This window comes from Coturnix japonica, chromosome 1, assembly GCF_054131305.1.
Source record: "Coturnix japonica strain WE chromosome 1, WE-NBRP24, whole genome shotgun sequence".
Classification (NCBI taxonomy): domain Eukaryota; kingdom Metazoa; phylum Chordata; class Aves; order Galliformes; family Phasianidae; genus Coturnix; species Coturnix japonica.
In genome coordinates this window covers 43,700,941-43,720,093 of record NC_140663.1, presented here as the reverse complement: position 1 = coordinate 43,720,093, position 19,153 = coordinate 43,700,941, and the positions used below count along the sequence as shown (strand labels likewise).

Here is a 19,153-nt window from a genome sequence, read left to right as displayed (position 1 = left end):
TGACCACTGCCCTACCTCTCTATTCTGTCTGTGAGTCTTTCAGTCCTTTCTGATTGTCACCCCTGGTTCTTTCTAAGATCCTCCTCTTTGTCAAACTGCTCAAGTACAGCTGGGCCTCACAATGTGTCCAGTGTACGCCCTAAGTCTTTGATCTTGCAATCAATTTGAATCTCACCTCATAAAGAGCACCTAACTGTGTCTGGATGGAAGTGATCATATATCCTGAACCATCTGTATATGATCAGAGATTCCTGCACAATCTCACCTTGTGAGGAAAGTCAACAAATTTCAGCCGAGCAAGAAATCGCCTCACTTCTCCACGGCTGATTTTGGGAGTGGAAGTGTCCTTTAGCCACACCATTCGACCCTGTGTCATCACGGCCCATTTCAAGCCCAGCTTGCTGACTGAGAGAAAACCCGGCTGTTTCTCAGAGGTTGCAGTTGTTGTCACAGTGATGTGAAATGCATCCTTCTGGAGATCATTAATTCCAACTGATTCATCAAAAAAAAAGAGAGAGAAAATTTGGAGAGGAATAATAACTATGTTACACCCAGAAGAAATTCTACAGTCTTCACTCATTCCAAACAGTCACTGGGCTGAGGGTGTATTTAATTTGATTTTTCAATAGCATGAGCCTTAGTTCATTAGAGAAAACAATTTTAAGTAAAAATCTTTCCATAGAAATACACTGAAAAGTATAACCATATACTTTTTTTACTGAAAAGTATAACCACCCTAACCATGGCAATCTTTGGTTCTGAGGTACCTTTTTTTGTGTTTGACATACGAGATGTACATATTTAATTAATGCAGTTCACTTGAATAGAACATTCCTTTCCGCTCCTGCTAGCATAAATTGTTACCTCTACAGAAGGGTAAATTGTTAAAGTAGGAGCAAATCAGTTTACTCCAGTTACCACAGAATGATCTGTACAGACCTCAGAAATCCCAGCCTCTAATAAATCCCTCTAAGAACAATATTCTGTTTGTTTTTGACTGAGCTGTTTTTTGATACAAATCTGATTAGACATATCACTACGCAGCAGCTTCTCCCTGCTTCCTGGCCTACTGGATTCAGTGCTATATGCACTGGTCTTTTATTCTGCATCCTGCCATGCTGTCATGGTTTTGTAATTTTGTAATTTTGCTATCAGTATTCCACATCATAACATCATGTCAAGTATGGATACTTCTGTTGAATGTGCAGTCCACAGAAGAAGACTACATATCCCAGAGAACAACAGGAGTAACAATAAGTCACGGGACCAGGACTCTATATAATCTCATTCCTAGGCTGGAGTGCCCTCCTTCTTCTCTCGAACTTCTCGGAGAGTGGGAAGCGTTCCAGCCGTGTCGCCTAGAGTTCACAGTAGGCCTCTCGGTTTTCGGAGACTCTCTCTCTCTGTTTCGTTCGATTTGTTAGCCTTAATTATATTATATTGTGTTATCTTGTATTTCGATATCATATTTAGTAAAATAAGTCTTTCCTCCTTAGATTGTCGCTGTTTTATCCCACTCCCCTTTTCCCCCTCCTTTCCGGGCCCTGGGGGGGGGCCCATGGGGTGGCTTCCCCTGTCACGGGCATAGGTAAATCTAAGTAACCCGTGACACATGCTCAACAAGCTGGCTGTTGGTTGAACTGCTTTAGAAAAAGAAAGAAAACACAGACTGTGAGATCTGGTAAATGTTAAATCTAGATCCACTTTCACTTGGAAAGATGCAATGAAACATTTTGTATTTTCCCTCTCAAAAAGAAATAGGAAAGAGCAGTGCATTTGCTACCTCAAAGGGCAGGAGAGGACAGCCAGCAAAGGCAGAAGCATATTGGAGGTGATGTGCTCCACGGAAAGCAAGGGAATATATCTGGTATTAAACATGCATGAATTCAAAGTCAGACTTTTCCATGCTTAAAAATGTTAAAGAATCTTGGTGGGTCTTTCACTTGTATAGTAGGAGTTGGAGAGGACCTCCCTTCAGGAGGAAGAGCAACCTGATTTCCCACTGCTGGTCTGTGTGAGTGGAGGATCTCAAATACTACCTGTAATTAAGCACAACTATAACACTTTGTTTCTCATATCTACATCTTCATTCCTCCATATTTCTTTTAACCTAGGTAGTCTCTCCACCATTTGAACTCACCTGCTGAAGCAATGACTTTGTCTGTTGCATTGGTGAGATCCAAAAGGACTGTAGGGAAAACAGGATGGAGGAAATAAAGGTGGTGCAGCCCTGGGCGCTCAGATCTGGGACCAGGATGCTGTTGGAATGAAAAGTGAACAAAAATGTTACAGACAACTGCCAAGAAGCAGTCTAGCTTTGCCAAAGGATGTTTACTGACATTCTGCTACCTTTGCTTGGTACTGAGAATCAAATACTTGATGGTTCCACAGATCTGGAAGAATGCAAAACTTGCTTTCTTAAACAAAATTTGCTCCCCAGCCTATGTTTGGTAAAGTTGAGATTTGGTTCTTTGAAATCCGGCTTGCTTGGCCAAGCTACAGTCTGGAAGTTTGGGACTCTATGCTGATTTGCGTGTTGGCATGCTGAAAAGAATTTGGGAACAAATTGTAGATAGAAAATTGCCATTTTGCAGAAAAAAACCCAAACCACAATTTCATAACACAGAAAAATTTGGGTGGAAGGGAGCTTTCAGTCTATGAAATTTTTTTGTGGAAAAATCATACATTTGCTCCTGTGTACAGGCTCGAAGAAGTCCATCCAAGTTAAAAAAAGGGAAAAGATGTCCCTAGCAGTCTCAAATAGCAGGTTTAGAGTTCAGTTACATTAGGAATAAAAGACAGAGATTACATGTACCTCACAGAAAACTCAAAGTGAAGAAAGGGTGGCTGCTCACCAAACTCTGTAGCACAGGCTGTGCTTCATCAGCCCAGAAGAGAAAAACAGATTTCTTGTCCAAAGTCATGACTGATAGTGCATCAAGTTGCTGTTTCTGCCATGGGAATTCCTGCTTCCAAACAGGGAGGCCAGATTTGCCATCTACCACCACCACCTCAAGATAGAGAAAGAGATGTAGCATTAATGGGTGTTCAGGTGCGGGCAAAAAGAGAGTCCCCTTACACTGGCACAGCATGAGCTGTTTTCTGTCAGGCCTGTGGCCACACAGGGACCAGTGTCAGCCACAGAAATGGGAACTGCCCCTTTCAACCCAGGCTCCTTCACTTTTAAGCTGCCACTGCCCTCTCTGCCGCCTCTTGTTTTACCTTCTTCCCATTTCCGGTCTGTGCTTGCAGCATGATGTCTAGGGTTTGATCAGCACTGAAGTACCCCAGCACAGGCTGGCTGCAAATATGAACAAAGAAACACTCAGCTCTATGACAGAAAAGAGAAAATGCTTTCATCCTCCATTCTTCCTCTTATCAAGGCAGTAATTGCCATACTAAGGAAAATATTTTATCCACCGAGAGTTATTCATACTGGCAGAAACCATTTTTTGGCAGATAAGAAAAGTGAAAAATAATCATGCAGCCCATAGTACTTACTGGTCATTCTTCAGAGTTGACTGGGGGGAAGGGAGGGTGGGCAATACCCACTGGGCTGCGCAGGCATTTGTTTATCACCCTATGACATGGCTGTATTATTCTTTTCCTAGCATGACAATCTGTACAGTTTTGTTACAGTCATAAAAAAATTACCCAAACCTTTCAAAATTCATCAAAAGATTTGACCTCCTGCTCGATGCGGTTTTTAAAAAGTTCTTTTTTATCCTCTCCCTTCTGGGCAACTTAACACTATTACTTGAACATCTATTATTATAACTGCTTTCTAAACATCTTACTTGCCTTTGGCTTTCTGCCTTCCCTAAATTCAGCACAGCTGGACCTAAGAATCATACGTGCTTCCTCTAAATTCACAGTTTCACAGGCTGAGGCAAAATGACCAGATCATGCAACGAAACTGGTGAGGGGGTGTGGAACAAAAGTCTTATGAGGAGTGGATCAGGGAGCTGGAGAAGAGAAGGCTCAGGGGAGAACTCATTACACTCTACAACTTCCTGAAGGGAGATCGTGATGAGGAGGGGTTTGGTCTCTTCTCCCAGGCAACAAACAGGACCTGAGGAAATGGCTGCAAGTCGTACCAGAAGAGGCTTAGACTAGACATAAGAAAGAACTTTTTCTCTCAGAGTGGTCAAGCACTGGAATGGCTGCCCAGGGAGGTGGTGGAGTTGCCGTCCCTAGTAGTGTTCAAGAGGCATCTGGATGAGAAGCCACGAGATATAGTTTAGTGGTTTGTTGTAGCTATGGTAATGGGAGGATGGTTGGACTAGATGATCTTGTAGGTCATTTCCAACCTTGTGATTCTATGATTCTATGCCCTTCCTCGTATTGTTTATGATACACTGTTATATTTTATCCAATTAAACAAGTACCAGAGTTTGGCTAGATGTGTCCAGCCATGAGGCTTGCTATAGAAATACAAATACAAGATAAACTCATCAATTCTTGTGACAGTCAGTTCTTAATGATTAATCCCGTCCAGAGAAACATGCCTGAATTTTCATTTTCTGGAACATGAGCAGCTTCTGCTCCAAAGCACTTCTCTTGCTATGGCAAGATTAAAATCCCTGTTAGCTCCTGTTACTTACATGCACACATGAATTCATCTCTCAGGCTTCATCATCTAAGCAAACTAACTTAAATTTTCCATGCTGAAGCATTTTCCCAGCCTTTTTCTCCAGACTGTCAAACCTCCACTTTAAAATGTGCAGACCAGAATGGTGTTTTAGCAGCAATGCCACAGCACAGCAGTGGCTTGACTATCTATATTTAATGTATCGAGGAGGACTACGAAGATGATAAAAAGTCTACAGGGCAACATATATGAAGAGCGGCTGAGGTCCCCTGGTTTGCTCACTCAGAGCAGAGGAGCTGAGGGGAGGCCTCTTGACAGCTGCACCTCGTCACAGGGAGTTGAGGGCAGCACTGAGCTCTGCTCTCTGTGACAGCAACAGGGCCCAAGGGAATGGCATGGAGCTGTGCCAGGGGAGGGGCAGCTGGGGGTGAGGGACCCCACACACTGAATGCAGGCAGGCATATGTATTTTAGATGCTACCAATCAACTGAAAAATCCCCTGGGCACTTTCTTGTATGAACCAGAAGGCTAGTAATTATTCCTGTCCAACACTAATCCCCACAGCAACCAGCAATTAATCCTCTCTTATCTGAAACATCCATTTACAATGCAATTTTCAAATGCTTACACAATTTTATGGTCTTTGAACTTCAGTCTTGTTTTGTAACTACTGGTTGTCCTTTCCAGGGATCTTGTCAAAAGCTATCCAGAAATGCAGCACACCTGCACCAGCCAGGATGTTATTGGAGAATGCACCCAAAGGCATGGACTTAGTCTGCTTGGCTGGAGCAAGACAGAGCTTGGAGAAGGGTTACTGAGGGATAGGGGAGCTCTCAGCTGGCTCTGCACACTCTGTCTGATGGTGACCTGGGTTTAAGCTTGTGTGACTCTCTGGTGACACCTCAGAACTTGGACTGGAGGATCTCCAAAGATGCCTTCCAATCCCAACTATTCTGTGATTCAGTGAATGGAACAACAAAAGCGTCTTTCAGCACTTCTTGATTTGAATCCCTACAACATTTTCAATTAGTCAGTTCATTTAGAAGTTTACTGCATATTACTGATTTTATAACATCTGTGAACTGGCTTTGTTCAGTCAGCATACGCTTACCCTTTAAACTTGACCCGTACCCAGAAGTCTGCAGACTCTGGAATAAAAACTCTTCTAGTTCACTACCTTTCCCCACACTGAGATCAACTTGCCATAACCCATTCCTAAAGCCATTGCTTATGTCATCCACCAGCCTTCAAGACTGGGCACGATGTAAGAATATCAAATCTAGATGATCTTTTTTTCTTAATGAAGATTCTGTGCCTTCCTCCTACAGAAGCTGTTGACAGGTAACACTGAGGTGAGAGCTGCTTTCTTTCCTCTAGATAGCAGAGCTACCAATCTGTTTCCCACGTAATTTCCTTCAACTGTGCCCAGCTGCCCTTTGCAAACATTTAGCACTCAGAAAGCTGAAATTGCTGGTTATTATCAACCCATTAGGTCTAGCAAATTGATTAACTTCTATGTGTGAAGTCAGAGGATGAGAAATATTATTTTAAGGTTTACGTTTAATATTGATGGCAGACTGCCATCAGAGTGCTGAGTTTTAGCTTTCAACGAATATTAAGATCCATGCGGCATTTTCAGACACCTCTAACACTTAGCATCACTAATGCACCTGCTCCCCTCCACTGAGCTGGCAACTGGCAGCTGTGGACAACAGACGGGCTGAATCACACACCAAGAGTGCCCTAAGCTCCAGTGCCACAGTAGTCAAGACATTAATACTGGATATCTGTATCAAGCCCTTTATCTATTAGAACAAAGAAGGGGACAGACTTTTTAGCAGGGTCTGTTGTGATGGCACAAGGGGAAATGGTTTCAAACTGAAAGAGTGGAGATTTAGACTGGACACAGATTGCCCAGAGAAGTGGTGGATGCTCCATCCCAGGAGACATTCAATGCCAGGCTGCAGGCGCTCTGAGTATCCTGATCTAGTTGTAGGTGTCCCTGCTCATTGCAAGGGAGTTGGACTAATGACTTTTAAAGGTCCCTTCCAACTCAAACAATTCCATGACTCTATGATTTGTCATCACCCACACACAGCTCTAAATGTTTTGAGCCTTTTGCTTTCCGCTCCATTTGACCTCCTAGTTTGTGCATCACTGTATCCATATATTCCTCTGTTTCTTAGATTTCCTTGCAGACTTGGAGAGTTATTCTTGATTGCTTTTTAAGGAGCACATTCACTTAAAGATGAAAAGTAGGAAACAGTATAGAAACAAAAAAGAAAGAAAAATGTTCCCAGTAGCTAACCTGCTGATGTTCTGAATTTCCAAGGTCCAGCGGGGCTCCAGGTCCTGTCCCTGCAGTAGGATTAAGCCCTCTTTGGTGGTGATGAGCAGGTTGCTGCAGTTTGTGTCAGGTGCCTTTATCGTCTGCAGGAAGTCAACACCACCACTGGGACAAATGGAAAGCAGAGAGGAGATTCCTAGGCTTGTATTTAAGCACCTCAGCATTACCTGCCTGTCCACCCAACAACTTACCTAAGATCTGAACTATTCTTGGAGAGTTTCATCTTTTCCTCAGTGACTGAGGTTAATTTCACATTGTTGTTTCTTAGTTAAGTGGGCTAAGTTCAGATCTATGTTCTTCTGAACATCCTGAGTTACTATAAAAAGCATGGGCTGTAAGATTTCACATTTGTTCCCTTCTTTTATTCCTATCAGGACTGACCCTGACCACAGTTTGGCAGTACTGAGTACAGTACTCCATAGTATTGTTAACAACCAGGAGTGGAAAGGACAGAACTGTATCTAGGAGTGCAAGAAGGTACACATCTTCCCTTCTGCTTCCAGCAGAAGCAAGATTATAAGTTTGCCTCCTACCTGTAAATGTCAATAAGCTCTGACAAATTTACAGATCTGCGCTTTTCCCACTCAGGCTCCTCCTGATGCAGCATCATAGGAAAGCTGTCCCGGTTTCTGGCTTGGGTAAAGATATCCCTCAGGGCAACGGCTTGAACATTACCTGCCAAAAAGAGTAAAGATGAACAGTCCTGCCTGCAAAGGTTAATTTCATAATAACACAGAGGGTCCTTTGGACTTCTGCAGTTATGGCAGAGTGCAAAGGAAAGCCCAGAGTTATATCTTCCTTGGAATGATGCACCACTGGCAGAGGTGGCTTTGGGAAGCTTAAAGGTACTCCAGGCTAGCAGACATTGATACTCTTCCACTGCATAGCAGTAAGACTTCTTCACATGCCCTCTGCTCCCAGATTTCACAGTACAAGGCATAGTAGAGACATCCCAGGAATACTCTAAGCCAATTTAGGGAAAAATAATGTAAAAATAATGTTCTTTTTCGGTAAGGTGAAGTACTTGAGAGTCAAAGTGCATCTTACCAAAACCAAACAGGATGTAGATGGCTCCCCGGCTGGTGATATGGACTTGAGGGCCAATTACTTTCCCTTCTCCAATGACGTTGTACTTCACAGGCCCGCCCAAAGCAGCCCCAGTCTTTCCTGACACCAAGACGAAAAACACATCAGGCTGCAAAGACAGAGATGTAGAAATTTCTGGCAGTGCTTTCACATATTTGTGCTCTCAGAATCTTGCCTGGTACCCACAGCAAGAAGCTCTGTTGCTCTTTCTCCCCACAGCAAGGTCTAGCTAGTGGTCTCTCTGCTCAGCTTGGCTTCCTGGGATTCTTACATTCATGTTTTTCTCTTGTCTGCAAAAGCATCAAAGACGGAAGGGACTTGAAAAAACTGAACTCCTCTAAGAATAGTAATGCTAGAATTATGGGGATGGATGAGCATTGAGGAAATCTGCACTTGATCACACAACTATTTACCACCTAAGGTGAACGGAGTGCTCTTTTCTCCAGTGATCTATCTCAACATGGTTTTCTATATGGCTGTTAGACAGTCACTTCAAATCAAGCATTCGCTGAGTGGAAACAATTCTTAAGTCTCAGCCAGGGCTAAATAATAACCCTTTTGTTCATTCCCAGCTGATAAGAAATGCAGGTAGTGCTATTATTGCTTGATCTCACTGTTCTGACCCACTGAAAGAAAGAAGGTGCTTTTCAAGCAGATCTAAGAGAACAAACATTAGGGGTTCTTGTATCTCTTGTTATAACCTTTCTACACTGAGGTCCTCAATTTTCCTCTAGATAGTCAAGGTCCTTTCTAATCTTGAGCACAGACATGCTGTACCTGTGTTTCTTTGAGGGCCAGAACAACAATATCCCTAATCCCATCTCCATCTACATCTGGAAGAGTTGCAGCAGGTGCAGCCAAGATCCCATCTGAAAGGTGAATGGAGTTCAGTGTCCAGATGGTCTTGCCTGTGGAAAGAACAGGATGAAAGAGATCTTGGGGAACCAGTGGGCATTCCCAGACAGTTCGACAAAACCTTCTTGAAGGAAAAAAAGAGCTTGTTTTCCTTATTCTCTGAGAAAACAAAAGACAAACACAGGGTCAAGAAACACCGGGAAGTGAAGCACATTTCTTCAGACTGGCTTTAAGCTGTGTCTTTGTTCTGCTGTGCTTCTTTCCCTGTATCTCTCTAAACAGACTTTTGCCCCAAAATCTTCCTGAAATAGCAGGGCATATTTGAAGTTCACTCTTGGAAGGAGAACCTAAATATGAATTGCTTTCCACAGCTAGCAATACAGACTGTAGATGGATGCCAGGAAAGAGAACAGATGGGCAGTTCTGATATTCAAAGTGCAAATCTGTGTCTCCATTAAATTCCCAGCAGCAAATAGCCACTCCAGTATAAAACACTCACTCCACCTCGGGGTGAAAGCATGTTAGCAGACGTGATGTCAAACTGTTCAGCAGTCCAGCATGGTCCCAGCTGGAAACTCAGTAAAACCTGTTTTGCAGGTCAGCTGATAAATACTCAAAAAAAAAAAAAAAACAGAAATGAAATGTAATGCTTTTACTTCTCCATAATTCTTTTGTCAGTGCTTCTCCTTTTTCTATCAGTTTAAAATTACTTTGCTGCTGATACTGCTGTGTAGGACAGACTTTATTCCTACATGACAAAGGAAATCAAAGGCCAAACCTATAAACATTCACGCACATTATTAACGCTACTACTGCCTATGGTCATGACAATGCAAACACAGGGCTGTGCATATGATCTATCTCTAAAAACATTTGGAAAGAATGTTCTGCTGCTCACTGACTGGATCTGTGACTTAAACACAAAGTTTCCTGTATTTCTCCATTCTGTGTTCTAATTCCAAAAACATTCTCCCATAGAAATCTACGAATACTTCTGCTAGTAAATAAATGTGGCAGAACAAACAGATACCAAAGAATAAAGGTGCATGTGACCAAGTGATTAAAAATGCAGCATTCATTCATATCTACTCAATTCCTGTATGGGCCTAGTTTCTTTGGAAACTTTATCTAGCTGTAGCATACCTCTTTACATAACTTCTCTGAGTCTGGTGTTCAGCTTTTCAGCGCCATTAGTTAGGTGCAGAGCTGTACTAACAGCTACACGTTGATGAAGACAGATCTTGTATATTCTTTGTGCCATGGAGATGTTATAAGACAAGATAAACATTTTGAACAGTTCTGAAGTGGTAGGGTGGAGATACTGCCAGAGTGCATCAAAGGTTTGAATGCTCTTTTCTCTTTTATAACTTGAAAATTGTCAGTGTTGACCCTTCCCTGTGTGTCACTAATAACAGCCACAGTTAGTAATTGACTCTACCTGTGGAGGCACTAAGAAGGCTGAGGAGTTTAGCTGTTCCTGTCACAAGGCAGATGGGCTCTGCTGGTGACCCCAGTGACAGCCCTTTGCACTGCACACTCCGAGTCTCTTCTGGAAGCTGGATGGACCATAGGGTGCTGCCATTCATACCAGAAAGGGCCACCACCGTCACAGAGGGTGTAGAGACACCTGGAAGAGACAGGAGGAAGAGAGTAAAATCCTTTGCCATCAAAGGCTATGTTCACACTGCCTTTGGTCCTTGTGCTTGAATTTCAGTTCTAGCTCCTGGAGCTGAGTGGCTCAAGCCAGCTCTATCCACACTGCGTTAAAGCAAAGGTCAAATCCCACTCTATGACTTAAGTCTTTCTGCCAGCAGAATCTATCAGTGACTTTCAGATAAGTTAGGCTATAAGCCAACAGCACAATCAAAGCTGGTGTCTGGACATGAGCTAACAGCAAGAAATGTGGTCAGGTGGGCACAGAAGAACCAAGCTCCTTCCAGGGACAACCTGCTCAGTTGTGCCAAATCATTCTGTTATTAAACCAGGCTGATCTTTCTGATGCCCTCTTCCTCAGACCAATGGACACTATTGAGGAGATGCTTTAGGTAATTCCCAAGGCAGCTGCTGCCTCATGTGGAAGGCCTGGGCTGTCTGAGCAGCAGCAGGTGACTGAGAGCTTTCTCTGTTGTGGTTTTAAATGAGTTTTTGTCATTGTTGTGAGAAATAGACTGAATGCAACAAATTGGTGTAACTCAGGGTCTTTTCCTAATTCACCAGTTAGCACAAAATAATAGTGAGAAAAGGTGCCCCATGCTCTTTAAATAGACTATTGGCTCTGATTTCAACTTTTAGCTCAGCCTGCCCTTATATAAAACTGTAATCTCCAACTTTCATACCATAATTTAGGATATGAACATCCACACATTTCAAGATAACAAGAGTTCCTGTTGGCTCCTGTTTTACTGGCAAAACTCTTCATGACTTGATTACATGGAGGTACTGAGCCTACTCTCTAAACCAAACTTAATCACTTGTCAAACTGAAAATCACATGGCTTATGCTAAAGAGTTGTCTCAACATAAATTCTTTTTATTGGAAGGGAATGGTTGGCAGGGATCAAGAACTCCTAATTCTTCAATGCAGCTCACAGCTGTAGTGTGTACAAGCTGGATATACAGCTAAGAATGTCACAGCTTAGTCTATCAGGTAACTACTTGAAGAATATCTCTATCAGACACTGCATGAAGACTTTGAGCACAAGCTTGAGGAGGGTTGATGTCCAGCTACCTAGGTATAGGACAGAGATACGCTTACACCTGCTTTCCTGCCTGCTTTATGTCTCCTAGCACAGCATTAGCCCAGGATGCAGCTAGGTATGGCTAGTTCCATTTGGAGCATGCTAAAAACTGCACGTATGTCCGTGATGAAAGAGAAACAAGTACAGTGCAATGGCAAAACACAGAACATAAAGACAACCTCTACAAACTGAATACAGCTTTCACAACAACAGTCTCTCTCTCGTGTACTTCATATAAAACTTAGTTTGCACAATTTTCTTTCTGCTATTTTTCTTTTTATAGGACTTCTACCTCCTTGCTTTTAAATAGTAGAAGTAGAGTGACTGAGTCTTTTAGTGAAGGGCTTTGAGAAGTAGCACAGTGAAAAAAACAACACCACCACCTTATTTCTGATTGCTGTTTGTAGTGCAGTGCTTTCTGACCACGTTATCTCTGCTTGCAGATCAAGGACAGAGAGATGGACAAATACAGGACAGAGAGATAGACTCACCCCAGGGACTGGTAAGGGGAAAAAGGTGACTGCAAACTATTACTGAAGCATAAACAGCATGATAAAGCACAGACACAAAACAGCAGCCAATTTAGTGGGAATAAACCCTAACAAAACAGAGGATTTGCAGTGGCAGCAACATTTCCCAACCACTGTATGAATATCCAAAGGTCTGTATTGACAAGGACAGGAAAAAGAGCAGAAGGCACTTACCCATGACACTGGCATTCATCAGGGCTGTGAAGACGATGAGAATATCAGGGAGCCCATCACCATTCACATCACACAGCTCCAGTGGGGATAACACACCACCTACAACAGTCACAGAGAACCACCACGCTGTTAACAAAGCAGCCACCCAGCCAGCTGTCTGCACTGGGAGCAGAAGGCTGGCACCAAAAATACTCATGGAACCTGCTAAGGAATGATCAATGCCAGGCAGCTCCCATCATGGCTAGATCTTTTATTGCATGTAAAAGCAGAAATGTAGCATGCGGGTCAGAGAAAGAAAGGAAAAAAAAAGAGGAGCTAAAAGGGAAAAAAAAAACCAAACGATGCCTGCTTCCCACTTCACTTTCTGAGGTGACGTGGGAGTCATGTATCTTATGAAAGGCTTAGATTTGGAAGCTGGGGCAGAAAGCAAGGAGGGAGAGACATATCTAGACCTGGCAGAAATTATTTCACAATACTGCAGAGGTCAGAATGGGAGATACTTTAGAAATGTTACCAGTGGCCTGTACAGGATGACAAAAGATTCCAAATGTTGATTTACAGATTCAAGCAGGGCAAGACAACAGAAATGAGGTTAGTTGAGCCAGTCAGGAGACATAAAGACCTCTATCCCTCTCTTCCCAAACTCCCACACACTTCAGTGTGGAGGTGCTGGTGAAACTCAGGGTCTAGAGAGGGAGGCATTGTGTTTTAAAGTGGGCATCTCCATCTGAAACAGAGCACGCCTTGTGGACAAAAAGGCAGGATGGGAAAAGAATCAAAATGCTTTTTGGTGTTGACAGAAACAAGATTTTGTGATCTACTGCTGTCAGATTTCACAGGCCTCAGCTTGAAAAGTGAGCAGGACAGAGCCTCCTGTCTTTTACCTCGGAGCATCTGCAGTGGTGAGGAAGGGTCTCTGTTCTGAGCTGGCTCTCCCAGATAGGTCTCTCCCGCCGATGCCCAGCCTGGGAGCTGCCACCTCCCCCATGCCAGATGCTGTTCCTGGGGCTTTCTCACCTGCTCCCTGACCTAGGTTGTGGTTCCAGGTGTTATGCAAGTCCCTAGGGGGACAGGGAATTAGAAACGCACACACCAGCACGAGAATCATTGAGATCACCACGGTGAGCAAAAAGACTGCTGTGCGTAGGTATGGCATGAGGGAGGGAGCAGCCTTCTGCTCCAAGCTCCCAGCTGCCTCTGCAGGATAGCCCTCAGGTGCACATTCTGACGTGTGCTGCTTCGTCATCCCAACCTCCACGTCGGAATCGGGATCCTGCACCTCCTCGGGGGGGCTCTTTCCATTCTTGACACCCCCATTTTTCTGTATGTTGAGTACAAGGTCATCTTCACTTTCATCACTATCGGCCTGAGTGAGAGGATCATACTCTCCAAGATCCGGGCTCTTCTTTCCTGTGGAAAGAGATGGAGAGAGACAACAAAGCCTTTACTCCTTGCTTTTTCAGGACCTAAATGGAGAAAAGGCTGCAGTGAGCCAAGAGTTCCGAGTGACAGCTGTGAGAAAAGATACTGTCCAGTTTATTTTATTATTATACATATGTAAGTAAGTATATTTTTCTGCTTTGTATTGAGTCATACTGACAGAAGTCATGCTTAGCTCTCTTGAGTGCCTAAGGTGCAGCACTCCCCTGACTTCAGGCTGAACTCCTTTAACACTTGCCAAACTCTAATCCCAACACAGCCTCTCTTCTCCTGTAGGCTGTGTTCTTTAAGGGGGGCTTCTGAAACCCACTTTTCCCTTGCTCCTCCTGCCTGAACCAAGCAGCACTGCTGCTTCCTAGGGTGCTGTATTTGCTGTCCTGCTTTGTGTAGGATGGAATGAAGGATGGATGGAAGCAGAGCACTGGGCAAATTATCAATGGATATCAATTCCTTGATGAGGACAAAGTAAGCGATTTCACTCTTCTGGATGAGTATATATTCTGTTTTCTAAAGGGATGAGGGATGTTCTTGCAGCTTGCTCTGAATGGTTCAGCACTGTAAGATGGAGCACTCCAGCTCCTACAATAAGAAACCAGTGCTCCCCCCCCGTTTCTGATTCCATTCAACACAGCTGACAGCATGCACCCAGCCTTGCTGAGAGATAACATAGCACTGATGTCTGATACAGGTGGTGGTATGAGAACATACCTTAGCTCTAGGTGTCTTCCCAGCTCCCACCCCTGTGCTATGGATGCGTGACACACAGATGATTCTCCCCCCAGCCCAAGCCAGCCACAAGGAGCATGACAAGTGCTGGTGCACAGCCTGGTCTTATATCATGGCATAAGGCCAGGGCCATCTGTTTGCAGGGTAGGAGAGATCAGGCAGTCTCACTGCCCTGAGCTACGAGGGGAGGAGCACGTCTCAGGGAGCAGCCTCGAGCCACCAGCCTGGGCATGGAGCCATGGCCACTGCTCTGATGTTTATAAGGTTTCGGTCTATTTCTCTCTCTCCTATTCCAAGCTGGGATTTTTTTTGTCCCAGATATCTGTCTCATTTCCCTTTGCCTAAAAGCTGACCTGAGAGAGGAACTAACTTGTGTCTGAAGATGCTTGAAGTTATACATGCAAGGCATAAGTAAGTAGCAAAGATACACAAGCAGTAGCCATTCTTAGATACTAAGATGCTGGGAAAGTTTTACTGAACAGAGATTAAAGGGCTCTCTTGGTTATTCTTACTGTATTAGGTAACATGTCTTACTTGGAGCAAATCTATACCTAGAGGAGTGTGTTCATTTTAGGATACTCACTACAAGAAAGACACGGAGGCCTTGGAATGTGTCCAGAGAAGGGCAACAAAGCTGTGGAGGATCTGGAGCACAGAGAACTGGGATTGTTCAGTCTGGAGATAAGGGGACACAGGGCCTGACCTCAAAAGCATACAGCTGTCTGCTCAGAGACTGCAGTGAGAGAGCAGTGTAAATTTCCCAGACAATGCTAAAAGGGAATTGAGCAAAACCAAGACATTCCACAGTGGTCTCAGTGGCAGAGTATTCACAGCGTCTCACTACTGACCAAGGTGTGACAGTTCAAGACTGCCCAGAGTGGTATGAAAAATAAATGCTGCTGACCCAAGAGTAAATGGTACTTCTAAAAACTGGCCTGAGAAATCAAAGGTGGACAGTTCTGATATTAATCATACTGCTCCCAGTTTTGGAAACAGGTGTGCTCCAAGTACATTAAACAAACAGCATGCATACCCTTTAGACAGATCATGATTTGTTTTGTTATTTTAATTCCAAACAATCAGAAGACTGAAATCTGCTGTTCATCTCTACGGCAACTAGAAGTATTGACTTTTGAAATGAGCTTTATTTGGTAAAGTGTTGATCTGGATCTCTAAGAAGCAGAAAGAACCTTGAAACTATGGCTTACCCACTCCTTGAGCTGACTGTAATTGAGATGCTGAGTATGTCAACAATCATGTCAACCACCACTGACGTTCTGTAGCAGGAACATCTTGGCTAAGAACCAGGTAAGAATTCCAATCCATTTGTTAGAGGCTAGAAACCAGCTGTGACACAAGTAATGGTTAACTGGTACTCACATAAGGCGTAATAAGGTAAGGCATAAAAAGTCCAGCTGATTTTTTTGAAGTATCTTAAGGGAAGACACTGCCCTTAAAACCAGATCCTGGAGCACTCACCCAGCCTGTGGAAAAGCCAATTGCATATCGAACTTCAGAGGATTCAAATGCTTGCTTCCCACTGCCAAAAAATACCCTACCAAATGATCTGTAGGTGCTCTAAAAACACACCTGGAAACCTGGTATAGGCACGCTCAACTCAGCCCCCAGTGGCTGATCTATGGTGCAGATAGGGAGTCACACATGATTCACCTGGCTGGAGGGAGAGCAGAAGGAATGTGACTCTTCACTTGAGTTTTAGGTCAATTGCTGTGACCTAAAACATAGAGAGACGTGAACACAGTTCAGGCTGTGTGAAAACAACAGCATCAGACGATTCAGAGAATTAAGATTTACTGATAAATGCCCCTGAAGTCAAATTCTTTCCTTTGTGGTCAAGTCCAATGCTCAGGAAGTGGGAAGGCAGTCTGCCCAACAAAAGATAGTTAAAGCTGCCTCTGTGCTAAGTGATCAGCTGTCAGAAAATCCATTGTTCCCATGCAGTTTTCAGATCTCCAGTGTGAAAGTTAAAATACTAAGAACTGAGCGGTCCTTTTGATCGAAATCTCAACCTATCTCCTGAAATAACAATCACTGCGTAACCTTCATGATCCTGTGCTAAAGAAAACAGACCCTGGGCCATTCTGTGGCCTCCAGCATGTAACAGACTTACATAACTCACATCCTGTTATCTGCCTTTTGCATAAGGTCTCTAAGGCCATGCAAACCTTTCACTCTACTGACACAACATTCAGATCAATGGTGAGTTTCCCTACTGCTTTGTGTTTTCTTCTGCAGCTGTCACAAATAAACAGCTTCTCTTCTGACCCGACCTAACTTGTTCTATTCCTCTTTTTCCACAGCACTAATGACAAAACAGAAGTTCTTAGTCAATGGCCTGTGGTTACCAACAATCAGAGGAACTGCTGCTTGTGGTCTGTGGATAAGTTACCAGTCCTGACACCCTGGGTTATTTAGCAATCCCTGAGAAGAAATAAAATAACAAAAAAGGAAGATTTACAAAGATCAAAGAGAGAGAGAATGCCCCATTGTTAACTTTCAAGGGAAGCAGACCTCCAAAATGCACTGACTTTGAAAACACCCTGTGTGTCTGCTGGATAGTACTTCTTGCAGCAGCAATTCTTGGGACTCCTGCAGCAGTTGACTGGGATCTCCAAGAGAAGAAAAGATCAATTGTGCTCCAACTTGAAAAGGAGGCACCTGTGAGATGAAGTGTTTTGGAATCAAGTCCTGCTTATCATGAAATATTCATTACTAGTGCCTTGAATGATATTAAATTGCCATCTTTCTTTCTGATTTTTAGGAAATGCATCTATTTGTACTCACTTTGGAGTGAAAAGAGCAAACCTTGGACTTTACATAAGTGCAATTTCAGTGCATTATTCCAGTGATGACATACTGATTCCAGACTCCTTTGTACTTGCTCCAGGCTTCTGTTTATTCTTCTGTGTTTCAGTGGTTGGCAGGCACCCATCACTGGGTACAGCAGAAGTATCTCTAAGTCCGTGGGGAGACAAGTTGCCACATATTGATGTAATTAATTTAATGAGATGCAGCAAAAAAACACCAGCCATAGCAACAGGTTTTCTGCTTTCTCATTGCTGTTGAAAGGTGCGTTTTTCAGGAGCTGACCATGCAAACAAGGTATGATACAAGCAATTTCACCTAAAGACTTATAAAAGCCTTTCTCAAATCAGTGCATCAAATGGTACATCTCAAATGCTACTCATGAAGATCTCAAGAGAGATGCTGTCTTATGGTTCCCCTGTGTTCACACACCAACACACACACATCCACTTGTTTGCATTTTCCTACAGAAACTTCGTGTACAATGAAGTTTCCTCTCATTGAGATCATGGAAGTGTAGAATCATTAAAGCTGAAAAATACCCTCAAGATCACCAAGATCAACCATCAGCCCATCCCCACCATGCCTGCTACGTCCACATCCACACAGTTCTTGAACAACTCCAGGAACGGTGGTTCTACCACCTCTGTGGGCTGTGCCAGGGCAGCACCATTCCTTCAGAGAAGAAATTTTGTTCCTAGTATCCAAACTGAACCTCCCCAGGTGCAACTTAAGGCCATCACCTCTTGTCCTATTGCTGTTACCTGGGAGAAGAGGCTGAGCCCCACCTCACTAAAACCTCCTTTCAGATTGTGTAGAGAGTGATGAGGTCTCCCCTGTGCCCTCTCTTCTCCACACTGAACAATCCCAGTTCCCTCAGCCGCTTCCCATCAGACTTGTGCTCCAGACCCCTCTCAGCTCTGCTGCCCTATTCTGGACACATTCCAGTGCCACATGTCTTTCTTGAAATGAGGGCCCCAGAACTGAACACAGCACTTGATGTGTGACCTCACGATCAGCTCCCTGCTCCTGCTGGCTGCACTATTTCTTATCTAATCCAGAATGCTGATGGCCTTGGCCACCTGAGCACACTGCTGGCTCACATCCAGCCAGCTGTCAGTAACACCCCCACATCCTTAGAGATGAGCAGTGCCTCAATCCCCCGGCTGTCCCAGAGGCAGGACGTGCTCAGGAGGCACCATCTGAATGCCACCAGGTGCGCTGGCACTGTCCCCAGCCCTGTGCCACTCCATCCAACGGCAACCAGCAAACTCAAGTTCTGGTTTCGCAACGTTTTTGGTTTTTTTTCAGAGCCTTTTAATACCCCCAGCTGAAAAGAATGGTTGGACTGCTGCTCGCTGCCTTATCTTGGAAAGATCTGGTTCCCGACACAGCAGTCCCTTATTGTTGAATAGCCTTTCATCTTGCTTAAGATCTCTGGCTGGAAACCATGAAGACGTGGTAAGCGGCCTTTCAACACGTACCCAGATGATTACACTTACACCCACGTTCCAGACCGCTTTTTTGGGGTGAAAAACAACGATAACGTCCAGCCCTGTTCCAACCCACCCCTACTCCGCCGCTTCCCACGACGGCTCCGACCCCGCAGGCGCTGCCCATCCCCACGTCCCCGCGGCCGCATCCTCATGGCAACGCACCCGCTGCCCGACAACGGCAACCCCCACAGACCACGACGCCGTCAGAGCCAGGCCCGGTCGCGGTGCGGCCTCCTGAACCCATTGCGGCCCGGTGCCGCGCTCCGTCCCCACCGCAAGAGCGAGACCCCCTTACCCGGCAGCTTCAGCGCCCGGGACAGCACCGTAGCCATGCTGGAGTGGAGT

General features: G+C 44.3%; 1 protein-coding gene and 1 long non-coding RNA gene across 5 annotated transcripts in view; one reads left to right on the top strand and one right to left on the bottom strand.

Moving 5' to 3' along the window:
* The window catches only part of FAM234B (family with sequence similarity 234 member B), a 21,368-nt gene extending 2,215 nt beyond the window's left edge, over positions 1 to 19,153 (bottom strand). The window contains exons 1-13 of one of the 4 annotated variants that reach the window (XR_014934510.1): positions 19,104 to 19,153; positions 13,205 to 13,730; positions 12,321 to 12,419; positions 10,318 to 10,506; positions 8,802 to 8,932; positions 7,986 to 8,133; positions 7,472 to 7,613; positions 6,900 to 7,043; positions 3,223 to 3,301; positions 2,856 to 3,011; positions 2,350 to 2,544; positions 2,141 to 2,258; positions 266 to 492 (exon numbers count right to left, since the gene is read on the bottom strand). Coding sequence is in view for 2 of the 4 variants with exons in the window: in XM_015859894.3 (XP_015715380.3) it covers positions 266 to 492; positions 2,141 to 2,258; positions 2,856 to 3,011; positions 3,223 to 3,301; positions 6,900 to 7,043; positions 7,472 to 7,613; positions 7,986 to 8,133; positions 8,802 to 8,932; positions 10,318 to 10,506; positions 12,321 to 12,419; positions 13,338 to 13,730; positions 19,104 to 19,140 (1,863 nt within the window). In the remaining 2 variants the exon portion in view is untranslated. Of the gene's footprint in view, positions 1 to 265; positions 493 to 2,140; positions 2,259 to 2,349; positions 2,545 to 2,855; positions 3,012 to 3,222; positions 3,302 to 6,899; positions 7,044 to 7,471; positions 7,614 to 7,985; positions 8,134 to 8,801; positions 8,933 to 10,317; positions 10,507 to 12,320; positions 12,420 to 13,204; positions 13,731 to 19,103 lie in introns of those variants that run through there. The other 3 variants (XR_014934493.1, XM_085516066.1, XM_015859894.3) reach the window with 3 other exon arrangements.
* Positions 14,763 to 17,261, top strand: LOC146762381 (uncharacterized). The gene is made up of 2 exons (XR_014934554.1): positions 14,763 to 15,794; positions 16,808 to 17,261. It is a non-coding gene; the product is annotated as an uncharacterized LOC146762381 (long non-coding RNA).